This window comes from Trachurus japonicus, chromosome 1 (genome assembly GCF_045865225.1).
Source record: "Trachurus japonicus isolate A0001 chromosome 1, Traja_1.0".
NCBI classification, from domain to species: domain Eukaryota; kingdom Metazoa; phylum Chordata; class Actinopteri; order Carangiformes; family Carangidae; genus Trachurus; species Trachurus japonicus.
In genome coordinates, this window is record NC_140907.1 from 2,611,267 (window position 1) to 2,632,664 (window position 21,398).

The following is a 21,398-nucleotide window of genomic DNA, read 5'->3' on the forward strand; positions in this document are numbered from 1 at the left end:
GAATCAAAAGAAAGGAAGATGAGAAGATAAGTAAATAATGAAAAGAGATACGGCAAGAATAGATGCTTCTTCGTGCTCCTGCCAACCCAGTTTTCAGAGACGGCTAATTAAAGTGAAAAGATACTTCTGCACAACCTGCTCAGCAGACATATGAAGTTAGGGTTTACCGTAGCTGATTTGGCAGCATTTAGCAGTTAAAGAGACAGATCATTTGGTAGAGACCAAAACCAGAGCTTAAAGAGATGTGAATATGGTCATAACATGTCAGTGGTGTGTTCACAACTTATTTCCACTGTCCTTCTGTGGCCAAAAAAGATACTTCTTTGTCAGTTTAAGATATTTGCAGCACAACTCAATTCTTTAGAGACTTTGAGTCAGCACATTGTGGAAGAGCAAGTTGAGCACTTCTCTCCACCGGAAGAAGCTAGCTGTCTGGACCAGACTGGTTGACCAAATTACAGTTCATGATTGCTGTCACAAGATAATAATATGTAACTGTGTAAACTTAAATGAGGGTGGAAAAGTAGTTTGAAAAAAGAATCGTACATACAAGTTTGACCTTCACTGTCTGGTCTGTTGTTGGATTATAAATAATGTGAGGTTCACATGTTCCATGTAGAAGCATTGCTGGCTTATGATTCCTACTGTGGGCTTTCCCTATAGGCCCCTCCAGACTCAGACACATTTCATCTGATGTTTGGATGGTGGACTGATAACCTGTGGAATAGCAGGATGTGTGGGTTCTCCTGTAGAGGAAACATCTCCTATTTTAAATATTTAATTGCATCATGAATCTGGTCGTAGAGTAAACTCCTCCTGTCTAAACTTGGTGTTGTGACTCATTTAATTTAGGCACATTCATGAAGGGCGTCAGTCATGCTGCACCTGTCTGTGGTCACACTGGCTGATGCAAGTGGTCAGCTCTGATATATGTGTGTGTTTGTGTGTGTGTGTGTGTGTTACAGATGGACACTTCCCAGACTCTGCCTGGTTTGTGAATCATTTTTCTTGTGCGTGTGTGCACTGCACATGCACGTGTGGGGGCTCATTTTGTGTGTACAGATTCCCTTTAGGATTCCACTCTAGGTTAAGCTAATACCCATGAAACTAGACACAGTTTTGCAAACCCTGTTGAAGTTGGCAGACCTCAATAAGGCTTCTTGCGGGGATTAATGTATAGTGGTTTATTCATGTTTTTAGTTATTCTTTCCACAAGCGTGCCCAAAACCAGACGTCCACTGTAGACATATAGACAAACACCGAGGCAAAAAATATCCATGGAAGATCTAAAAAAAAAAGAAAAGAGTGATGACAAGAAAGTGGTGGTTTGAGAGGGAAGAAAGAAGGAAATGTGGGGTTATATGATATGTTATTGTGAATACCCCTGTTGTTTTCTCACTCCTTTGTCTCGTACATGACGGATATGTTTATTCAGAAAAACACACGCCCTCTTCCAGCATGTTGTGTCTCCCCAGTTTGTTTATTGAGGGTTTGATTGACAGAATAGAGGAATAGGAATGTCGTGGAGAAGAAAGAAGGATGACTGAGAAGGAAAGAGGAGACGGGGCAGGAGGGAGGGGCACAGGAGCAGACAGTGGGAGTATACTGTATAGGACGGGTGGTTGTTTAGTCTACTGGACATAAAGATGTACTGCTGTAAACTCTGAACCCCTTTAATCCAGAGTGTCATGTTGTCTGTCTTCCAGGAAACAGTGGGACTCCAAGTTGGCTGATCCATCCTCCAGGTAAAAAACTATCTGCTTGCTTTGAAGGAAAATAATTGATACTTGGAGTAGTTTCTGTACTCATGTGTGGATATTAAAGGGATAGTAGCATTTTTTTTAAGTGGGGTTGTATGATGTACAAATAGCCCCTAAGTACTTTAATTGCAGTAGAAGACTCTCTGCACTCCTCCCGTTAGCAACGCCAGCCCATAGCCCTGCCCAGAGATTTACAACATACATACATTGTGAACAGACCCAAAGAAACGGCCTATTTTCGCGGCCTAAAAAAGGTTTTACCTGAAAAAAAATACACAGTTCCATTGTTCGCTATAATATAATTTTTTCCAGCCCTTCAAAGTGCAGGAAAAACACAGTTTTTATTTGGACCTAACCCACTGCTGATCGGCAGGCGCTAACCCTGGGACGGAGGGATACGTGAGTTGGTTAGGTCCAAATAAAATGTGTTTTTCCTGCACTTTGAGGGGCTGGAAAAAATGATATTTTAGCAAACAATGGACCTGTGTATTTTTTTTCTGGTAAAACTCGTTTTAGGCCGCGAAAATAGGCTGTTTCTTTGGGTCTGTTCACAACACTGTATGTTGTAAATCTCTGGGCAGGGCTATGGGCTGGTGTTGCTAACGGGAGGAGTGCAGAGAGTCTTCTACTGCAATTAAAGTACTTAGGGGTTATTTGTAGATCATACAACCCCACTTTTAAAAACTGCTACTATCCCTTTAATGTGACGAATCATAAACATATCTCTTCCGTCCCACCCAGACTGAGGACACAGATCAGTAAAAAGGGCTACTGGGTTGAGAAGGTGCAGTGCCAGGGTACGGAGACCTCTCTGTCGCAGTGCCAGACCCAGCTGTCCCTCCCCAGGAGTGATGTCCCATGCAAGGGGGGCATGCATGCTGTCGTCCGCTGCGTCCCTGGATCCCAGTTTACACGCTTTGGAAGAGTACCTGCACCACCTGCTGTCGCGGTCAGTGTGAAAGACAGATGAAACAAACATATTGTGAATGAAATTTTACATGTATATGACTATATAGAGAGATAAAGATTAGTAATCATATGTTAGAATAAATCTGTATGTATATAAATATAATAATATATCTGAATAAATCCAGTTAAATAACTCATAAATTAATTTATTGTATAGACTATAATGACTGGATAACTTGATAGATAATTTATGAATAAGGGGTGGGAGTAAATAAGTTTTACTTCTTCCCACTCCTTTTCAGATATGAAAAAACAAACAAAAAAATCTAATTATAATTTTTTTTTTTTTTTTTTTGTTCATATGTTGTCTTTGCAAAGTTTTTATTTGTTATGTCTGTCCATTTCTGTATTATGTTTTATTTCTTTTAACATATCCGAAATAAACTAAAAACTAAACTAACTAAAACTAACTAACTTAAGTGTTCAAATTAAAATGCTGGCTAGTAAATTATAAGTTATACTTGATATAGTCCAATGTTTAAAAAACTGTTTTATAATGAACACCTTATATCTTGTTGGATCTGCTTCAGAACAATATGGTTTCTGGATTAGTTTCTCACCGTAGCTTTTCCTTTTTTCCCTCCAGCCTGTCGTGCGGCTGAAGGCAGGGCCCCGTCTTGGCGAGGGTCGTGTGGAGGTGCTGCGAGAGGGCAAGTGGGGCACCGTGTGTGACCACCTGTGGGACATGCCTGCAGCCAGCGTGGTCTGTAGGGAGCTGGGCTTCGGGACAGCTAAAGAAGCCCTCACTAAGGCTCAACTGGGACAGGGTAGGATAGGACACATCCGCCGCCACAAACATAGTGTACTTGAAGTGAAACCCAACTTTGAAGATGTGTTTAGCTCAACGTTCGTAGTTAAAGGATAGTTCAACATTTTGGCAAATTCGCACATTGCCATAATCCCTATAGTCTTAGGAGTAGTTTTGTTACCTTTAATTGTCGGTGCAAGCTATTTTTAGAACCGCGAGCTGCTCAGAGCTACGCTAGGCTAATGGGCTAAGCTAGGCTAGGCTAATGGGATTTCTTGATTTCCCTCATCAAACTCATCAAATACACAATCCAACAACTCCAAAATGCTCTCCCAACAACTCTGTCTGGTAACGTTGTGTTATTATCTCACAGCGTGGTGAATGTGCAGGTCACAACTTGTCAACCAGAGCGTTTTGGAGTCGTTGGATTGTGTAGGCTATTTGATGAGTTTGATGAGGGAAACCAAGAAATCCCATTAGCCTCCGTAGCGTAGCTCTGAGCAGCTTGCGGCTCTGCTCCGCCGTTCTAAAAACAGCTTGCATCGACAATTAAAGGTAACGAACCTACTGCTATGACTGTAGGGATTATGGCAATGGGCCAATTTGCCAAAATGTTGAACTATCCCTTTAACATGTACAGTAGCCTATGTTTCAACAAATCTGCAACAGTCTTATTTGTCTCCCTAAGTTATTAGATTTCATTATTCAGAATATTTATTAATAGTACAATAAGACCAGTGGCTACTGATGTGATAATCAGCCATGTATTAAATAGCAACAACTTTGAATCAGTGCCCGAGTCCTACATGCACCCTGAGTACGATCAGTTGAGCTCAGTGATTCATTCAGACTAAACACTTCTCAGTTTAAATGTCTGTCGCTAAACGCAGCACTCCAAGAACCATGGGCCACAGCAGACAAATAAACCCAGGGAAAATGTTTACAGCCCCACTTCTACTTCTATCGGATATGCTGATTGTTGAGGAACTGTACCCATGACCAATTATACGAGTGTAAACTATGCTAGGAGGTTCCAGCGACCATGTGTTGTTGTCAAAATAAACCTGTTGTATGTGAACAGTTGGCTTCAGCTTTGAAAAGCCAGGATGTCAGGCAATCAGCTCTGAGCATGACCAAACATTCAGAAAAGATGTGATTATTTTTGGCCCTGCTTTTTGTTGTGGGTATGAAAATATAGTCACTAACTTGTGTAGCAATGAGAGAGTGAAACATTTACTGAGGAAACAGCAAAGATGCCACTTTCTCACACTCAATTATTGTTCTTTTTTTTCTCCTTGCACCTCTGCAGTGACTCTCTAATCCCGTTCATTTCCCCCCACATTATCCCTCAGACCAAATGAACACATAGCATGTCCTATAATGGCGGGTGCATTTCCCTCTCTCTACTTTACTTAATGAAGTAGTGATGGAAACCATTTGAGTGTTACTTTTAGAGCTCTATTAAACTAGGTGCTATGGTGCCACTCACTCAATAATGAACATGGTTAAATGTCAGAGAGGGGAGTTGTGGCTTTTTATGCCTCCGGCCTGTTCACCAAAGTTGTGCAAATACACTGTGTAGCATTAAAAGAGATGAGTGTGCATTGCAGGAGGCATGTGGGGGCTCATGGTTAACACAGTCAGAGAATCTAAAGCTGGACTCGGTGACATCATCAGCTATTCAAAGCGAAATTATAGGGCTTTCAAGGGCATTAGCCTAGGCCTCGCACACCTACGCAAACATAGATGTGTTCAAAGGTTTTCCTCCATTTTGCCATTTTGGTATCTATTTTGGTTCGTGCAGCACAGACTACAGTAATTTAGACGGAGAGCTCTCTGGCGAAGTTCAGTTTCAGAGCCACATCAGAGGTCCCGATCACGTCTGGGCTTTTAATCCTTCTCTGTGGACATTTGTGGCTGCAGCCATCAGGTTTTAGAAACTTTAATGTACTGTGTATGGGTGTGTGTGTGTGTGTGTGTGTGAGCGTCTTTCCATGTGGCCAATCGGTTAGTGAGACACATGTGAATCAATCAGCTGTGTCCTCTTCTTCTGTAGGTACCGGTCCCATCCACATGAACAGCGTCCAGTGCACGGGCAGAGAGCGGTCAATTACAGAGTGTTCCTTCAGAGTGGTGCCACTTTACAGCTGCAAACACAACCAGGACGTAGCCATCCGCTGCAATGTGCCCAACACTGGCTTGCAGGCCACGGTGAGGAGCGCACATATGAAGACATGCTTATATGAATATATATAGTTCTGGAAAAAAAATAAGAGACCACTTCAAAATGATCAGTTCCTCTGGTTTTACTATTCATAGCTATGTGTTTGAGTAAAATGAACACTTTTGTTTCATTCTATAACCTACTGGCAAAATTTCTCCCAAATTGGAAATAAGAATATTGTCATTTAGAGCATTTATTTGCAGAAAATGGCAACAGGTCAAAATAACAAACAAAAAAAATCTAGTGTTTTCAGACCTTGTATAATGCAAAGAAAACAAGTTCATATTCATTTTAAAGCAACACAACACTACTTTTTAAACTTAGGAAGAGTTTAGAAATCAAAATTGGTGGAATAATCCCAATTTTTAATCGCAGAAGTGTTTTTTATTTTTTTATTTATAATCTTCCTTATAATTAAATATGATTCGGTTCAGGTGATCAGCTAAGTAGAGTGAGGTGAGCTTGTGTTGGAGTTCATAGACACTGGAATCGATGGCTGCCATACATGTAGAGAAGCTGACTGGTCTCTTATTTTTTTCCAGAGCCATATATATACAGTATATCCACAGGCAGGAACAAAGCAGCATCACTTAAGGGAAAACACTTTTTCCTCCTCTCTCATTCAGGTGCGTCTGGCAGGAGGCAGGGAGCCAGGAGAAGGCCGCGTGGAGGTGCTGATGGAGGCCGGAGGAGTGAAGCGTTGGGGATCCGTCTGCAGTGAAAACTGGGGCATCAATGAGGCCATGGTGGTGTGTCGACAGCTCGGCCTAGGCTTCGCTTCAAGAGCTCATCAGGTGAACATGCTGATGTTTTTTATTTCTTCTGCAGCTGATTTTTTCCCTGCTCCATGCTCTCGTTTTCTAAGCTCCTATATTTCCTCTCTTTCTCTCTCTCTCTCCATCTGTCCTGCTGTTTTTGTGTCTGTGCTGTGTTATTACAGAGGCCTGAGGTAATTACAGGCTTCTCAAACGTCCACTTCCAGCACACCGAAAATAAAAGAGGGAAAGTGAGGCGAAGAGAGATCGGGAAAAATTCACAGAGCAAACAAACTTAAAATAGAAGTGTGTATGGAAAGGGCAGTGTGAGTGTGTTTTGAGGGGGGCTGCTGGGAACATTTAACAGGCACTTTTAAAATTGTGAAAAAGAGTGGAAAATGTGATAATGTGTTCTGATAGTCCCTATAAATAGTTTCATTGTTTATAGTAGAGGTTGCTATTTGCTGACCCCTTTTTTTTTTTTCTTCTATTTTTACGTCTTCTTGACATTATTCCAGAAGTGTTTAAGTCAACCGCACAAATGAGCTGTAATGATTTTGCGTGTGAATTTGTTCTCCTCTCGTGCGCCTGTTGCAGGAAACCTGGTACTGGCCTGGCTCTGCAGATGCTGGGGAGGTGGTGCTGAGCGGGAGCCACTGCATCGGCACCGAGATGTCCATCCAGCAGTGTCGCAGAAACACAAACGTCTACTGTCCAAGAGGAGGAGAAGGCCGGGCCGCAGGAGTCACATGTGTCGAGAGTGAGGCCAAAACCAGCAAAACATATGTTTACATTTCTGTTGCAGTGACCGTTGAAGTAGGGCTGGGCGATAAAACCGAAAATTTACCGATACCGACATTTACGACGATAACCGGCGTCATTTTGCGCATGTCGGTATATTCGGTTTTAAAAAAAAGAAACAAAATAAAAGTTGTTTTTGTCTTTTTTGGCTGTGTGTGTTGGTAGGCTGTGTTCATGTCCCTTTAAGAGCCGTACTACGTGTTCAGCGTGTGTAGTCAGGTTGACTCCACCCCATCCAGTCTGTAACAGGAAGGGACAGAGCCGGTGACACACCGGCAGCAGCAGCGCGCTGATCTGCACTGAGACTGTTGTTATTTTTTCACCTGAGTTAATGACACACACACACCAGAGCAATGAGAAAACACCTCGCTGAAATGATTATAAACGTGCAGCGTCGGTCGCCACCGTCACGTGATTTTGTCAACAGACCAGCGTGAAGGGAGCGACAAAGAGATTATAGACAGAAACGGACATGACGGCGTTAAATTGAAATAACCAGTTGACGTTCTTTATTGATAAACAGAGCGCCGCCCAGCGGGTCGGGGCACTTGATTGATTGATTGATTGATTGATTGATTGATATCTTTATTTCGATCCATAGACTGTAAAAAGAATGGACGTAGCGTCCGTGACGTCACCCATTGGTTTTGGGGAGTCGTTTTTGTGACTCAAATATGGCGGCCTGAACAGCGCCATGTTGGATTGGCCGGCCGAGAACCCGCCCACTGGCCTCCAAGCAGCTGTCCACGGAGCTGCTCGGACCTGTCACTCAACGTTTCCGCGCCCTAATTGGCCAGAGTTTTAACCTAATAACAGTAAAACTATAGAGTTAAAAAAAAATCACCCCCCTCAGAGTGTGTGCGGGGGTAGAAACTATCGATTGAGACAAAAAAACGTTCTGACACCAGGCTTTGATCATGTTTATTGAGGATGTAAAATCGGCGATTTTAACATGGGGGTCTATGGGGAATGCTCCCTTCTGACACCAGCCCCCAGAGGAAGCCGAGGGGATTGCAGTTTTTTGAACGCGGAAGTGAGCTTCACTTCTCAGACCGACAACTGCCCCCTTGTTTCGATCATGTAAACGACAATGTAAAAAAAATAAAATAAATAAGATAAAATAATAATATAATAAGGAAATAAGTGAACAGGAAAAATGTATACACAAAAAAAGTAACATCTCATAAGCAACGCAGTTTACATGAGCGAAAGAAGTTTACAAAGTGACGGTAGATTATTACTGTGCATCTGCTCCGACCCCATTATGAAATATTGGCGGCGATAATTAAGAAGAAGCGGCCGCCACAACTAAATGTAGCGAAAACGTTCAAAAGTTGAATCGGCTGCGGCTGCTGAGGTAGGAGTCATCTGGTTGAGGAGGAAGAGCAGCTTGTTCAAAAAAGAAATTCTGTAGCCTAATATGTGCTGTAATAATGTGTGCTTATCAGTTGTTCAATAACTCTTAACAACTAAAAGTATTTTTGGGGGATTTTCTTAACATATTTTCAGACAGTCTATAGTTTTAAAGTGAGGGGGGGGGTAGGCTAGTTATCGTCCATTTATCGTTATCGAGGCGAACTGCTCAATATATGGTGATATTGATTTTAGGCCACATGGCCCAGCCCTACGTTGAAGTAAACTCTGCGTCTTGACCTCCTCCTCCTGCAGCTGCTCCTGACCTGGTCCTGGACGCTCAGCTGGTCCAGGAGACGGCCTACCTGGAGGACCGCCCCCTCCACCTGCTCACCTGCGCTAACGAGGAGAACTGCCTGTCGTCCTCCGCCGCCCGGATGAACTGGCCCTACGGACACCGCCGCCTGCTGCGCTTCTCCTCTCGCATCATGAACATGGGTCGCGCCGACTTCCGCCCCCGGGCCGGCAGAGAGAGCTGGACATGGCACCAGTGCCACAGGTAAAAAGGGAGAAAAGGCGTTTTAAACTGTCCAAAAAAAATCTCTTTTCAGGTTGCGTAGGTTGCGTAAGAGCAACAGGAGGAAAAAGCTCGCACACTGATCAAAAATGGGAATGTCCACCAGAGAGATTGACGGATGCAGGAAAACATTTAATGGTCAAACAGTGGGTGGATCCATACGTTCCATCCCATCCATATGTTCCAGGGCCACATGTTGTACAACAGGGTGAAACCTGAGACTATTGAAACAATTAAAGTATGATAAAACCTGGTACACCCTGATAGTTACTTTTAGCGACTAGATATGCAAAATATTCAAGATCAAGTACAAGAAATACACAAGAGAAAACATATAGGAGCATACAGAGAAACATTTCGAGACATGAATAAGACACTTTTCACATCCCTGGTCATGGCAGGCCACATACACACGCCCAGGGGCTCTAGATAAAGCAATTAAGTATAATTTCTTCATTTAGACCTTTTGGATGCAGAGTTTGGAGATGAAATAACCATTTACACTGTGTTTTAATCTGCTGGATAACACAGAAGGTGAGAGAGGAGATAGGATGGTTAGCATCTCTAAAGTGACAAGCAATAGGGGATTTCTCATCTATCCTCCTAATTGCACTTTTGTGTTCAATAATCCTTGTTCTTATTTGTCTCGTTGTTTTACCTACATATTGAAGTCCACAGGGACATGAAATAAGGTATATAACCAGTAGTCGAGTTGAGGGGGGATGGGGGGGGATGGCATCCCCCCTGAAATAAAAACGATCAAAATCATCCCCCCTGTAAAAATGCCATCCCCCCTCTCCATCCCCTTTTTACATTAAATGTTGGACATAACTATAATTATATTCAGGCTGTCACCTGGCCTGGGCATTCCCGGCTCTTAGCCCCGAACATTTCTTATACGTATAGCCCAGGTCCAGATGTTTTCTCAGACCGAGTTAAACAGAAGCGCACATTAACTGAGAAGGTAGTTTTGTAATTTCCCGGTCACAGTGAATGCAACACAGGCACGACGCCACGACCAATCAGAGAGAAGTGTTGTAGAAGCGAGAATCCTCCTCCGTGTTTTATTGGTTAACAGCCAGGTAACCAAGGTGACAATCTGAACTCTAGCGATAGATAGCGTTCCGAGCGGTTCCGAATCACGGAAAAGGGGAGAAGTTTCTGCAATCGTGGTGACTCGCGCCAGCAGGGGCAGACCGCCGGTGGGTCAGTGGACCGGCCCGGTCCGGTCCGGCGTGGTGCTGTAAGTGACCCACTGATGTTAGTGTGTTTACATTTTTCTAACGTCTATGAGCGCGAGGAGTGACTATTCTCGGTCAGAGTTTTGTTTTTGCTCTCCAGCCACAGCTCCACACTAGACCAGTTCTGAGTTCACTTTCATACACTTTAGCCATTCTTGTCATTACAATGAAAGGAACCTAGTCAGTAGGCCTACTAAATGGGCTTTTTAAAATGTTTTATCTGAAGCAATGTTGTCTTTTCCCTTTATTTTCTCCTCAGAGTACACTAGAATGCCTTATTTATGTGTTAAAAATCACAATTTTTTTCTGGGGGAGTGCCCCCAGACCCCCCTACGGTGCTTTAGAAAGATGTCAAATCAATTAAAGCCCAGCTGAGTTGGTACTAGTGGAGAAGCTCCATAATAATAATAATATATATATATTTATATATAATTTATAATTTTATAATAATAAATTATATTATATAATTTACATGAATTACACTAACCCCCCCTTTTTTTTTAATAAGGTGAAAAAAATTGACCATCCCCCCTGAATTTTTTTTACAACTCGACTACTGTATATAACATTACTGCATGTAGAAAACTGTCTGATGTCAGTGCCACAGGTAAGATTAGAAAGAGGATTTTCTAACCGGGCTCGGACGTTTACAGTTTCATTTTTTTTCTCTCCCTGCTGCTGCTCTGTCACCTAGAGGAGCTTTTTTTTTTTTTTTTTTGCAGCATCTCATTTTACGCCTTCAACTCAGGGATTAAATACGTGGTGATTTCAGCTCCTGCAGGGTTTGGTCGGAAAAGAAAACCTGCCTAACCTCCACCATGGCACAGGAATGGGTATCATTATGGGGTGACACGAGAAATAGAGTCATTTTACAAAAAAAAAGAAAAAGAAAAGAAAACAGCTGCTACCAGGGGTAAAAATAAATAAATAAATAAATGCCTGCAGCAGCAGATGAATGAGAATTTGGTAAGTGAAATGGCATCACTGGTTGCAGCACAGTGCAGTGATATTTTGGAGATCTAGGGCTATAAATAACTCATATAACAAGGGTTAGGGTTAAAAAGTCTGTTATTTCATGCAATAAACACAATCTTTTATCCTGCAAAATGATGTTTACAATAAACATCCTCCTCACTGGTCACCCAGTTGTTACAGTCGGAGCCATGACTGCGCTCAGAGCAGCCTGGCTTCTTATCTCAGTGGTTGTGGTTCTGTGTCCCAGAGCGAGAGAGGCAGAGCTCGTTGTGTCTTCGAGCCACAACCCAATCACTACCTCCCCAACCAGCAAACACATGGTTTGACTTTCAGCCTTGGTGGAGTGTGTTCTGGGAATGGCCCTATAATGAGAGAAAGGGCAACACTAAACTGATATCTGCCAATTTGTGCTTTTACAATTGTTGCTTGTGTCTTTTTGACGTCTTTGTGACAACACAACAGGGATTTATGGCTGCTATATTTCAAACACACGTCATCTCTTGTGTGTGTTTTGTTTTGTTTTTCACAGGATGATGAAGGTGACACAACTGATTTTTCTACAATATGACTCCTTTTCATGACTTCCCCTTGTGTCCATCTCATTTTCAGGCATTACCACAGCATTGAGGTGTTCACCCACTACGACCTGCTCACCCTCAACGGGACCAAGATTGCCGAGGGCCACAAAGCCAGCTTCTGTCTGGAGGACACCTACTGCCCCGAAGGTGAGACAAATGTCTTTTTTCTGGGGAATCTGTAAACAAGAACAGAACTGTGACAAACAAGAGGATCAAGTGCACCAAAAAGTGCAAAGCTTAAATCCCATAATGAGTATTCAAAGTCAGCTGTAAGATCAGAGGCCAAGCCTAAATGGATCTTGGCTTCACAAAGCCCTATGCGCTTTGTACAGCTCCTTTCTATTCATTATAAAGTCTCCAAAAAAGCTCAGGCTCTTAAATCTTTTTCTTATAATTACAGCTTTGTGATAGAAATTTCAAAAATCGTGACAATTTACACATCATAGTCATTCCCTTTTCTCCTCCTTGCATGTGTTTTTCTTGCCCCAGGTATCCATAAGCGGTATGCCTGCTATAACATGGGACAGCAGGGAATTTCAGTCGGCTGCTGGGACACCTACCGCCATGACATCGACTGTCAGTGGGTCGACATCACGGACGTACGACCTGGTGAATACATCTTCCAGGTGAGGAGGCTCGGTTACCCAGATTCTTTTATACAGTATGTTCGGCCCTAATAATGAAGAGAAAAAAAAGTCATCCACACCTCATTCTTCACGGTGAAAGAGCAGAACTAAGCTTACACAACGTCTGAGATCAGGAAAGTGGGCAAAAACCAGAGAAAAAAAACAGGGAAAACACCAGGGTTGGCGTTTCAACATCTGAAGGCGCACATGAGATAAAAGCTGTGATAAAAGACTGTAATTTCAGCTAAATGACTCTTGGCTTTGCTTCCAGCCATTCAGGTGTACAGCATGTATGTAGTTTTAAGGGTGTGTGCGTATTTAAGGAAAGTGAATTTAGTCTGGTTTTATATAGAAAGTAGACCTACTATTAGTTCACCCTCTCAGGGAGCTCGGGCCTATTGGTGGTGGAAAAGCTCCGTCAGCACTTCACATTTGCACACAGCACGTTTCTGTGTTTAAAAATCGGAGCCTGTTCGCGTCTGGTCTGTTTCTAGACATTCAATCTGCTCTCGTGAGCTACTCATCTGTCCTCCTTCTCTGTCATTTGTTCTATTTTTTCCTGACGGCGAAGTGATGATGTTTACAGTTTGTCATTATTTTCTGACGGTTTACTTCAAATCAAGATGTTTAAGTTGGACTTGCGTGCGTGGACTGTAGTTACGCTACAGGAGCGGTCCGCCCGTGCTGCATGAGTAGCGCACATCTGATGAGCCGCGTCTCGAGAGATAAAACCACATATACTGTATACTATAAAATAGGCATCCGTCGTTGCCATGGCAGCATGACCTAGCAGCACTTTGCAGGAGTTGCTGCGGTTGAACAGTAGTCGAGCTGCTCATAAATTTGTGTTAGATGTGAGAGATTGAGGGAGGGCGCGAACGTTCGCCCGTCTGTCACGCAGCTGGGTGTTTACCCGGCAACCGTTTTTAGGACCATACATTTAAACTGATGAGTCACGTCCACCTCAGCTTGATTGCTCCTGATTGCGCCGTCATTTAAAAATCAGCTGCACAACCTCACAGTCTTTTACATGACAGTGACAACCTTTCATTGTTCTGTAAAACAGGCTGCGGGCCTTTTGTGTCACATTATTACAAGAGCTTTAAAAAGAGCATCAACTGCCACCGACTTAATATGGTGTTTTACACCGGGACAATAAAGTATGTGCTGAAATCATTAGCTGTTCTCAACGTGCAATATTTAGAAAATATGTGACGTTCGGCACACCAAATATGGCTGAAAGTAATGTACTGTATGGGTGAATGTAATGAAAAAAGAATCATTATAACATCTTAAATCTTTCTCTGTAAATAAAGCTAATTGAAACCACAAAATTTATACTGTATGTAAAAAAATGAAACTGGGTTGCTTTATTGAATATGTGGTCAGGTTATCTGTTTGATGTGTGCATCAGGAAAATTCATTTGTGTGCTTTTCCTATATATGGCAGGCAGACAGACAGGGTGGAAAACAACAAACCATGGCAACCAACCATGGCTACAGCCTAATGATAGGCTGCAACTTAAATCCAAACCCAAAACTGTCATCTGCATCTCTGTGCCTTTTTTTTCCTGCAGGGAGATAACAGTGGAAAGTGATGTCATGCATCGCTCCAACCCCCAATTTATATCATGAGCCATATAGAAAAGTGGAGAACAATCCTCTGACTCCTCAGTGGGCCCGGTGGAAAACCAGTTGTTCCCTAACTGTCTGAACTAACATGTTATTTTCTCACTTATTCCTTCACTTTAAGAAAAGCCGCTCCAGACTTAGACAGAAAGGACAAGAAGTCAATGCTCTACACTCAGAAATGCGCCCACCCATAACCACTGTCAAACAACAGCGGTCATTTTAACATAAGAAAATATATAGCTTATCAACAAGTGCGTTTTTAGACAGATCTTTGAAGTGTATGCTGAAAGTCGGGTTAGCTATTTTCAATCTTGATGCTAAGCTAACACTTGCTTGGCTAGCTTCATATTTAAAATACAGGCAGGAAATAAAGGATGAAATAAAGGTATTCCCCATAATCAAATTTATAGCATTTGCATGACGTAAAGTAAGATCTGCCATTTAGTTTATAATAAACTGATGAGATACACTCTTTAATGTAATGTTTAGGTTTGACTGGACTATTTTCTGCAACAATTCCTGTATCCAATCCTCCATACTCATACTCCATTTTCCATACTGCATTTGATAAGACTATTTTCCAAATTGTCAAAAGGTTTTCACTATTATTGGTTAAATCTTTATTCCCAGATACGTAAACGAATAGTTGACCTGTGACTACTTCAATATCTGAAAAGGTTGAATGAAAGTATTGACAGTATAGTTGAGAGAAACAGGAAACAGGAAGGCAGAGAGAGGGGGAACGACATGCGGTAAAGGGCCGTCCGATGCGGGATTCAAACCGGGACCGACTGCAGCGAGGACTGTAGCCTCTGCATATAGGGCGCCTGCTCTACTCACTGCGCCACACGATGCCCCTGAGTGAAAGCTTTGAGGAGACTCATACCTTTGACAAATATAACAGGATATCGTCCACATACAGATAAATACAGTGCCTGTCTGTTACCATAGCAGAGATAACCTGGGCTGCTCTGTTTGTGTGAGTGGTTCAGTCAGAGCTGTGACAGCGGATAGCCTTATAAGTACCAAAACTGAAATGGAAATAGACAGTATGGTACTTGTCACCAGGACTTGATGTGTAAGGTGTTTTAGCAAATACAATATTCTCTAAATCTGAACTCTTTTGTAGTAAGCCAAGTGATTGGAATTACAATTAAAAATCTATCAAACGCTTTTTTCTGCATCTACAAAAAGGACAGGTTTTTTTTCATGTCTTGCCTCACTCCCGAGTCCATGACAAGCAGATAAACACCATCCTTTCGACTGTGCGTGCAGTAACAAGGGAGATAGAGCCCGTATCGCCCGTAATTAGCTTAGCTCAAACGCTGGAAGTGCATAGGTAGTGTTAGCCTGTCTCCTACCCGAGCCGAAATCAGCAGTCAGAAGCTGATTTCATTTTAGCTCTAAATATATCACTTTATCAACATTTCAAACATTTTCAGGTGAGAAAGTAGCCGTTTAGATCAGCAGTGTGTCGTTAATTTGTCTAAATACCAGCTGTTTACAGTTTTGTTCGGATGAATTCGGCGCTACTCAAGCTAGCCGTTGTGACCAACGCACTTCCGATTACTTTCACAAAATAAAACACCAGTTGCCCTTTACATACAGAAAACCATGACAATAGAATTTGTGCTTTTACTTTGAAATAGGAAGCTAACCTACCCTCGATGTAGCTAGCTTGAACCAAAATAAACCGTCTTTGCTTGAACCCTCCGTTTTGACCGATCTCGTCCTGTTACCGGCATTTGACCGCTCAAGATGCCTTACTGGAGAGTTTTATCAGCTCTGAGACGAAGATCGGCCCGCCGGTTTCTGTTTAGAGTTGCTGAAGAGTTTCTCTGATGACTTTAGGTGGAGGCAGGCTAACGCTACCTATACACTTCCAGCGTTTGAGCTAAGCTAGTTAGCGGTGCGCCAGCTCTGCTCGTATCTCCCTTGTTACTGCACGCACAGTTGAAAGGATGGTGTCTATCTGCTTGTCATGGACTCGGGAGTGAGGCAAGACATGAAAAAAAAAATGTTGGTGTATCCCTTTAAGTCTCATATTTATGATGTATATGTAGCCCGACTGGTTCAAAAAGTTTCTTCACCCAATGAAATGAATGATCTCCCCAAGAATGAATCTAAACCTGGTAGCATCTCATCTCAAATCTCTTTCCTTTTACAGGTGGAGGTCAACCCATCTTTAGACATGGCTGAGTCTGATTTCCAGAACAACGTGATGCGTTGCCGGTGCAAGTATGATGGTGCACGGGTTTACATGTCCGGATGTCATGCAGGTAGTGTGAGCAGACAACATACACATACCTTCCCATCTGGGCTGCCGTGTATTCAACATGTCTTTTTTTTTGTCTGTTTTCATCAGGTGATGCTTACAGTGCAGAGGTGGAGGATTTGTTTGACCACCAACGTCAGATTTCCAACAACTTCCTGTGAATTTAACAGCATGCAGACATAAAGATAGAACAACTGTACAACTCTTCACCACACCTCAGCACGTCAGGGAAAGAAGGGTTAATGACAACAACATGCCAGTAAACAGAAAGATGAGGGTCAGAAGTAAGGAGGGAGGGGGGACTGGAATGGTATGGGAGGGACTTCATGCAAAAATGACAAATTAAAATCCTGTGACCTATTGTCATCAGCAGTGACTGTTCCTGGTAGAAAGTCAACGACGTAGAAGGAGAAATGTTGGAAAGGGAAGCCCAAGCTAACCCGTCACAAGGATAATGTCACTACAAACATAGAGTAGTTTACAATTTTACAAAATCCTGTCTTGAATTCTTCATAAATTTAATTCCCTTGATCAAAACATAACCACAGTTACCACAAAGTAGTGACACGAAGGCACATGAGTACAGCACATCACCAGACTGTTAGCCTTATCATATCAACACAGATAACAGACTGTCGACAAAACTCTGTACATGCCTTCTGTGCTTTCACTGTTCACATTACAAAATGCAGTATTTACTGTTACAACTGTGTGGTTCTTGGTTTTGAATGAGATTTTTTTTTTTTTTTTTTTTTGGTGCTATTTTGCCTTATTTGAATAAATATTGTAATGTATTGCAAATGTATTGTCATGTACAGTTTTATATTACCTCTCTGGGATATTGTTCTTAAGGTCTCTAATTTATGCAGAATTTTAATGTACTTTTGAGTTGAAACTTGTCCCTGTGTGGCTGTGTTTTGTATTGTTAATTTTATTATGATTAATATTTCCATCTGTTTGTTCATCACCTGTTAAACATCGGCAACTCATCAGATGAGATCTGGTTGTACCACAGTATTGCGCCTTTAACAGTACTTGGTAATGGTAGACAAAGAATAAACATCAGATTGACAAACTGTATGGTTATTTGAGGAATGGTTATTTGACTGCAGAGTTTATAATGCAGAACAAAGATGATAGTTAATGCCACAGTTTCTGCAGAGGATTGGAGGGAATCTGCTAAGTTGCTAGAAGAGATTCCCATATTTAACTGTAAAGATAAATAACATAATGAAGCCATCTTTAAACATAACTGTGTACACACTGGGTGGAGTGAGTCTGATAGTCAGATCACATCAGCATTTAAACTTATTTGCTTCCATCAGCAGAATTAAAAAAAGATCTTCTGAGATTTTCAGCAGCAACTGGATTTCCCATCTTTTCCAAGGAAGCCTGCGTTCACCCATGTTTTACGGTTGTTTCCGACCTCATTCCCACTGTTGAACACTTATAAACACTGGAAACTCTCACAGTTCCCTACTGTCACATCAATAGGCTATATTTTAAATATGGGACTTAGTTTGGTCTTGATTTTGTTTTAATGAGTTGGGGTAGAATATAATTACACTTTCTGTAAGTAAAATGGGAAATTAAAATCAAATGAGTCATAGTACACAAGTCAAAGTACAATGAGGAAATAACATTTTCATTATAAACATAATTTAAAGGGGACATATTATGCTCATTTCTGCTTCTTGACATGGTACCTTGGTGTCTAAAAGTAATGTTAGTAACATGCTTTGGTCAGAAAAACCAAAAGATTGAGCACAGCTGGGTTCTCTACACACCAGTTTCACAGCCCTGCTCTAAACGGTCGGTTTAGAACCTTCGCTCTGGTAGCCGAGGTAACCATGGGAGCGAGGGCTTGAATATTCACGTCACCCGGCTTGTGATGTAATAAGCCGGGTGAAATTAAAACGGCTTGTTAAGAGACACATTTTCTGACTATGGCAGTTTACAAAATGTTGACGTAGTTGTCAAAACTTACGTTTAAGGGGTGAGGAAGCACTCAGGATACGCAAATACACATACTAAAACAATGAAAGTGAGTTTTGCATAATATGTCCCCTTTAAGCAGACAGTGCTGTTACTCTCAGAGGTAGAGTAAGCAGTGGCTTAGAGAGACTGATGAGATTTGATGTCTGCAGCAAAACAAATACATACAGTACAGTGGTGCACAGTGTATTTTACCATGTGTGAGTGGATACTCTCTCATAGGTACTAACCACCAAACCTCATAGCATAAAACCTAAGCAAACAGATGGCACACAAGTAGCACCAGAAAAAACGGTAAAAAGGTAAAATTGGTTACTCAGGTACATTTTATAAAGATGCTAAAGAGAGGACCACAGGTTTGTACCAAAGCAAACAATAGAGTTCTCATTACATGGCATAGCATTTTGAATTATGCGTTCATCCAAATACACCCAGTGTGCCAGCCAAATTGTGGCTTTAGGTCTTTGTGATGGCTATGAAACGGTTGCATGTTGTTCGGATGAATAACATCAAACACTGTAACAGAAAACTGCAGCTGCCTAACTGCTGTAAAGTTAACATGCAGAGACAAGACCAATTAGGGAAGAGTCGTGAAATCAGCAAACTAAATCTGTAATGTTTGTTACACATGCCGCACTATTTTTCTAATTTGTCATAGCAGACCAAGCGAGGCTGGAGCAGCAAAACCCCTAAGTATAATGAACTGACAACAAACAGTGTCTTTTATTGCTAATGATTCAGCTTTTCCTTTGTTGGAGCAATGTGTCTCACTTGAAGCATTTGCCTCCATGCACTCTGATGTGCTAATGGAAATAAGCCAGTAGCTAAATCTGATGCAACACTTCTCTTTCTGTTCTTTGCACAAGGTCCCTCATAATATTCCAGTCATCATAATAATAACAATAATGAAATTGATGGGTGAGGGTGTTGCACGGTGTGTTTGCTGCTAGGAAACCTAACAAGTGTTCTTAAATTGTTTATTCCTTCATTTGGACCGTGGCTCACATTTTATTTGCTCCATGACATAACACCAGCACTTCTGTGCAACACGTATATATGGTGGAGTTGGCACTTAGAGCCACCACTTGCTCAGTAGTGGTTTGTGTTTGTGTAGTTAATCTAATGATTGTGTATGAGGCAGGCTGTCCTGCGGTACATGGCCCCCTCGTGCAGCCACAGTAAAGCAGGAGATTATACTGTAGGCAGGGCTGCTGGGATCTCACACGACGATGGTAAAGAAGACTTGCAGGCCCCTGCACAGGGAGGTCCACTTCTGTTCTGGCAGATTAACAAAGAAAATTTGCCTACATTTGTTTTTATTCCGCATTGAAATGTCATCTAAGTAGGTCACGAAGGAGGTCACGTGCGTACTGAAAACAGCAAGAGACCTGGCAGAGCTTCAGTCACAGGCTGCAGTAATAACCAGTCAACATATATGAGTTGTTTACTCTTCAGTCATGGGAGAGAAGAGATTTAGGTGGTGAAATGTAACAAAAAATGCTGAATGAAAAAAGTTGCTACAATGACTGGTGCTGATACAAAATGACTGATTGCATTTCTCTTTTATTCTATACTGTTCTCTCCAACTCTTGAACACACTGCAAAAACTCAAAATCTTTCCAAGAATATTTGTCTTATTTCTTGTCAAAATGTCTCATTTCTAGTCAAAACTAATCCCCTCCCACTTAAAATAAGACTCATCACCTAAAAATTAACTTGGATTTAGATCATTTTCCCTTGTTCCAAACAAATTTTCACTTGAAATAAGTAGAAAATTCTGCCAGTGAAAGCAAGTGCAAGGTTTGTACTCGTTATAAGGAAGAAAAACTTGCTCCACTATCAGATTTTTCTACTTATTTCAAGTGAAAATCAGCTTGAAAGGAGTCAAAAGTGTCTAAAAACAAGCTACTTTAAATATGATGAGTCTTATTTTAAGTATAATGAGATTTGTTTTGACTAGAAATTACATTTTGACTAGAAATAAGACAAATATTCTTGGTAAGATATTTGAGTTTTTGCAGTGCAAACCCTAAACTCAAAACTTTACGTCACATGAACATACATAGTTCACTTGCTTTGTAAGGGGGTGAGACAATAAGAACACACATTTGATCTTTCTCATTCAATCAAAATGGATTTTCTCACCAACTAAACTCCTGTCTGTCCTAGATATATATAGCTTCCTTTGTGTCCATAAAACAAATGAATTACATGCTGTGAGTTGCACTTTTATCAACATAAGTAATGTAAGAGCATAATGTGATGTCTTCATGTTTTATTGGGAATAAGAATTATCTGCAAACACGGTCATACCTGCAGAGACCGTATTTGTCTGTGCTTATGATGAATCACGAATATAAGAAGAAATTTACATAAAGAGTTAAGATGTAATAATAGTGCCTCAGCTCAGGCTGCAGCACTTTAATTAGCCGCCTATGAGCCACGTGGCACTGTGTCTCAGTCACCCGCTGCCACTGAATTGCACTTACACCAACTAGGCTCTGTCTTCAATTTGGATTTGGTTTTGGTAATGATATAACTTAATATTATATAAGTGACAGGAGACATAATGCTCTAATATGAATCAACATCCTCCCATGAATGCATTGGTAGCATACTGTATGTGTCAGCATATCCACATTATTCAACAGCTCAATGCTAAGGAGGTCAAATGTTAAAAGCAAATCTTACGTCTGACTTTGATACAAAGTTCACCAACTAAAAACCTGACAAATTTTCAGCTCTTTTTTTATCCTCGCTGGGAGAAAGAGACTTAATTATTGGCTGAGGAGGTGCAGGAGGCAGCGTGCCACATGGTCTGTGGTCAGCAGGGTGAAGCCTCAGAGGAGACAGCGGCCTCCAGCTGTCAGAAAGAAAAAAGTCTCTTCA

General features: G+C 41.6%; 1 protein-coding gene across 2 annotated transcripts in view; it reads left to right on the top strand.

The window, feature by feature from the left end:
• The window catches only part of LOC146991128 (lysyl oxidase homolog 4-like), a 36,188-nt gene extending 18,598 nt beyond the window's left edge, over positions 1-17,590 (top strand). For both annotated transcript variants that reach the window (XM_085778121.1, XM_085778110.1), the window contains 11 exons: positions 1,707-1,745; positions 2,502-2,709; positions 3,316-3,496; positions 5,534-5,688; positions 6,328-6,495; positions 7,054-7,216; positions 8,926-9,169; positions 12,013-12,128; positions 12,471-12,607; positions 16,407-16,518; positions 16,605-17,590. In XM_085778121.1, the coding sequence (XP_085634247.1) occupies positions 1,707-1,745; positions 2,502-2,709; positions 3,316-3,496; positions 5,534-5,688; positions 6,328-6,495; positions 7,054-7,216; positions 8,926-9,169; positions 12,013-12,128; positions 12,471-12,607; positions 16,407-16,518; positions 16,605-16,675 (1,594 nt within the window). In that variant the 3' untranslated portion in view covers positions 16,676-17,590. The remainder of the gene's footprint in view (positions 1-1,706; positions 1,746-2,501; positions 2,710-3,315; positions 3,497-5,533; positions 5,689-6,327; positions 6,496-7,053; positions 7,217-8,925; positions 9,170-12,012; positions 12,129-12,470; positions 12,608-16,406; positions 16,519-16,604) is intronic.
• The last annotated feature ends 3,808 nt before the right edge of the window (positions 17,591-21,398 follow it).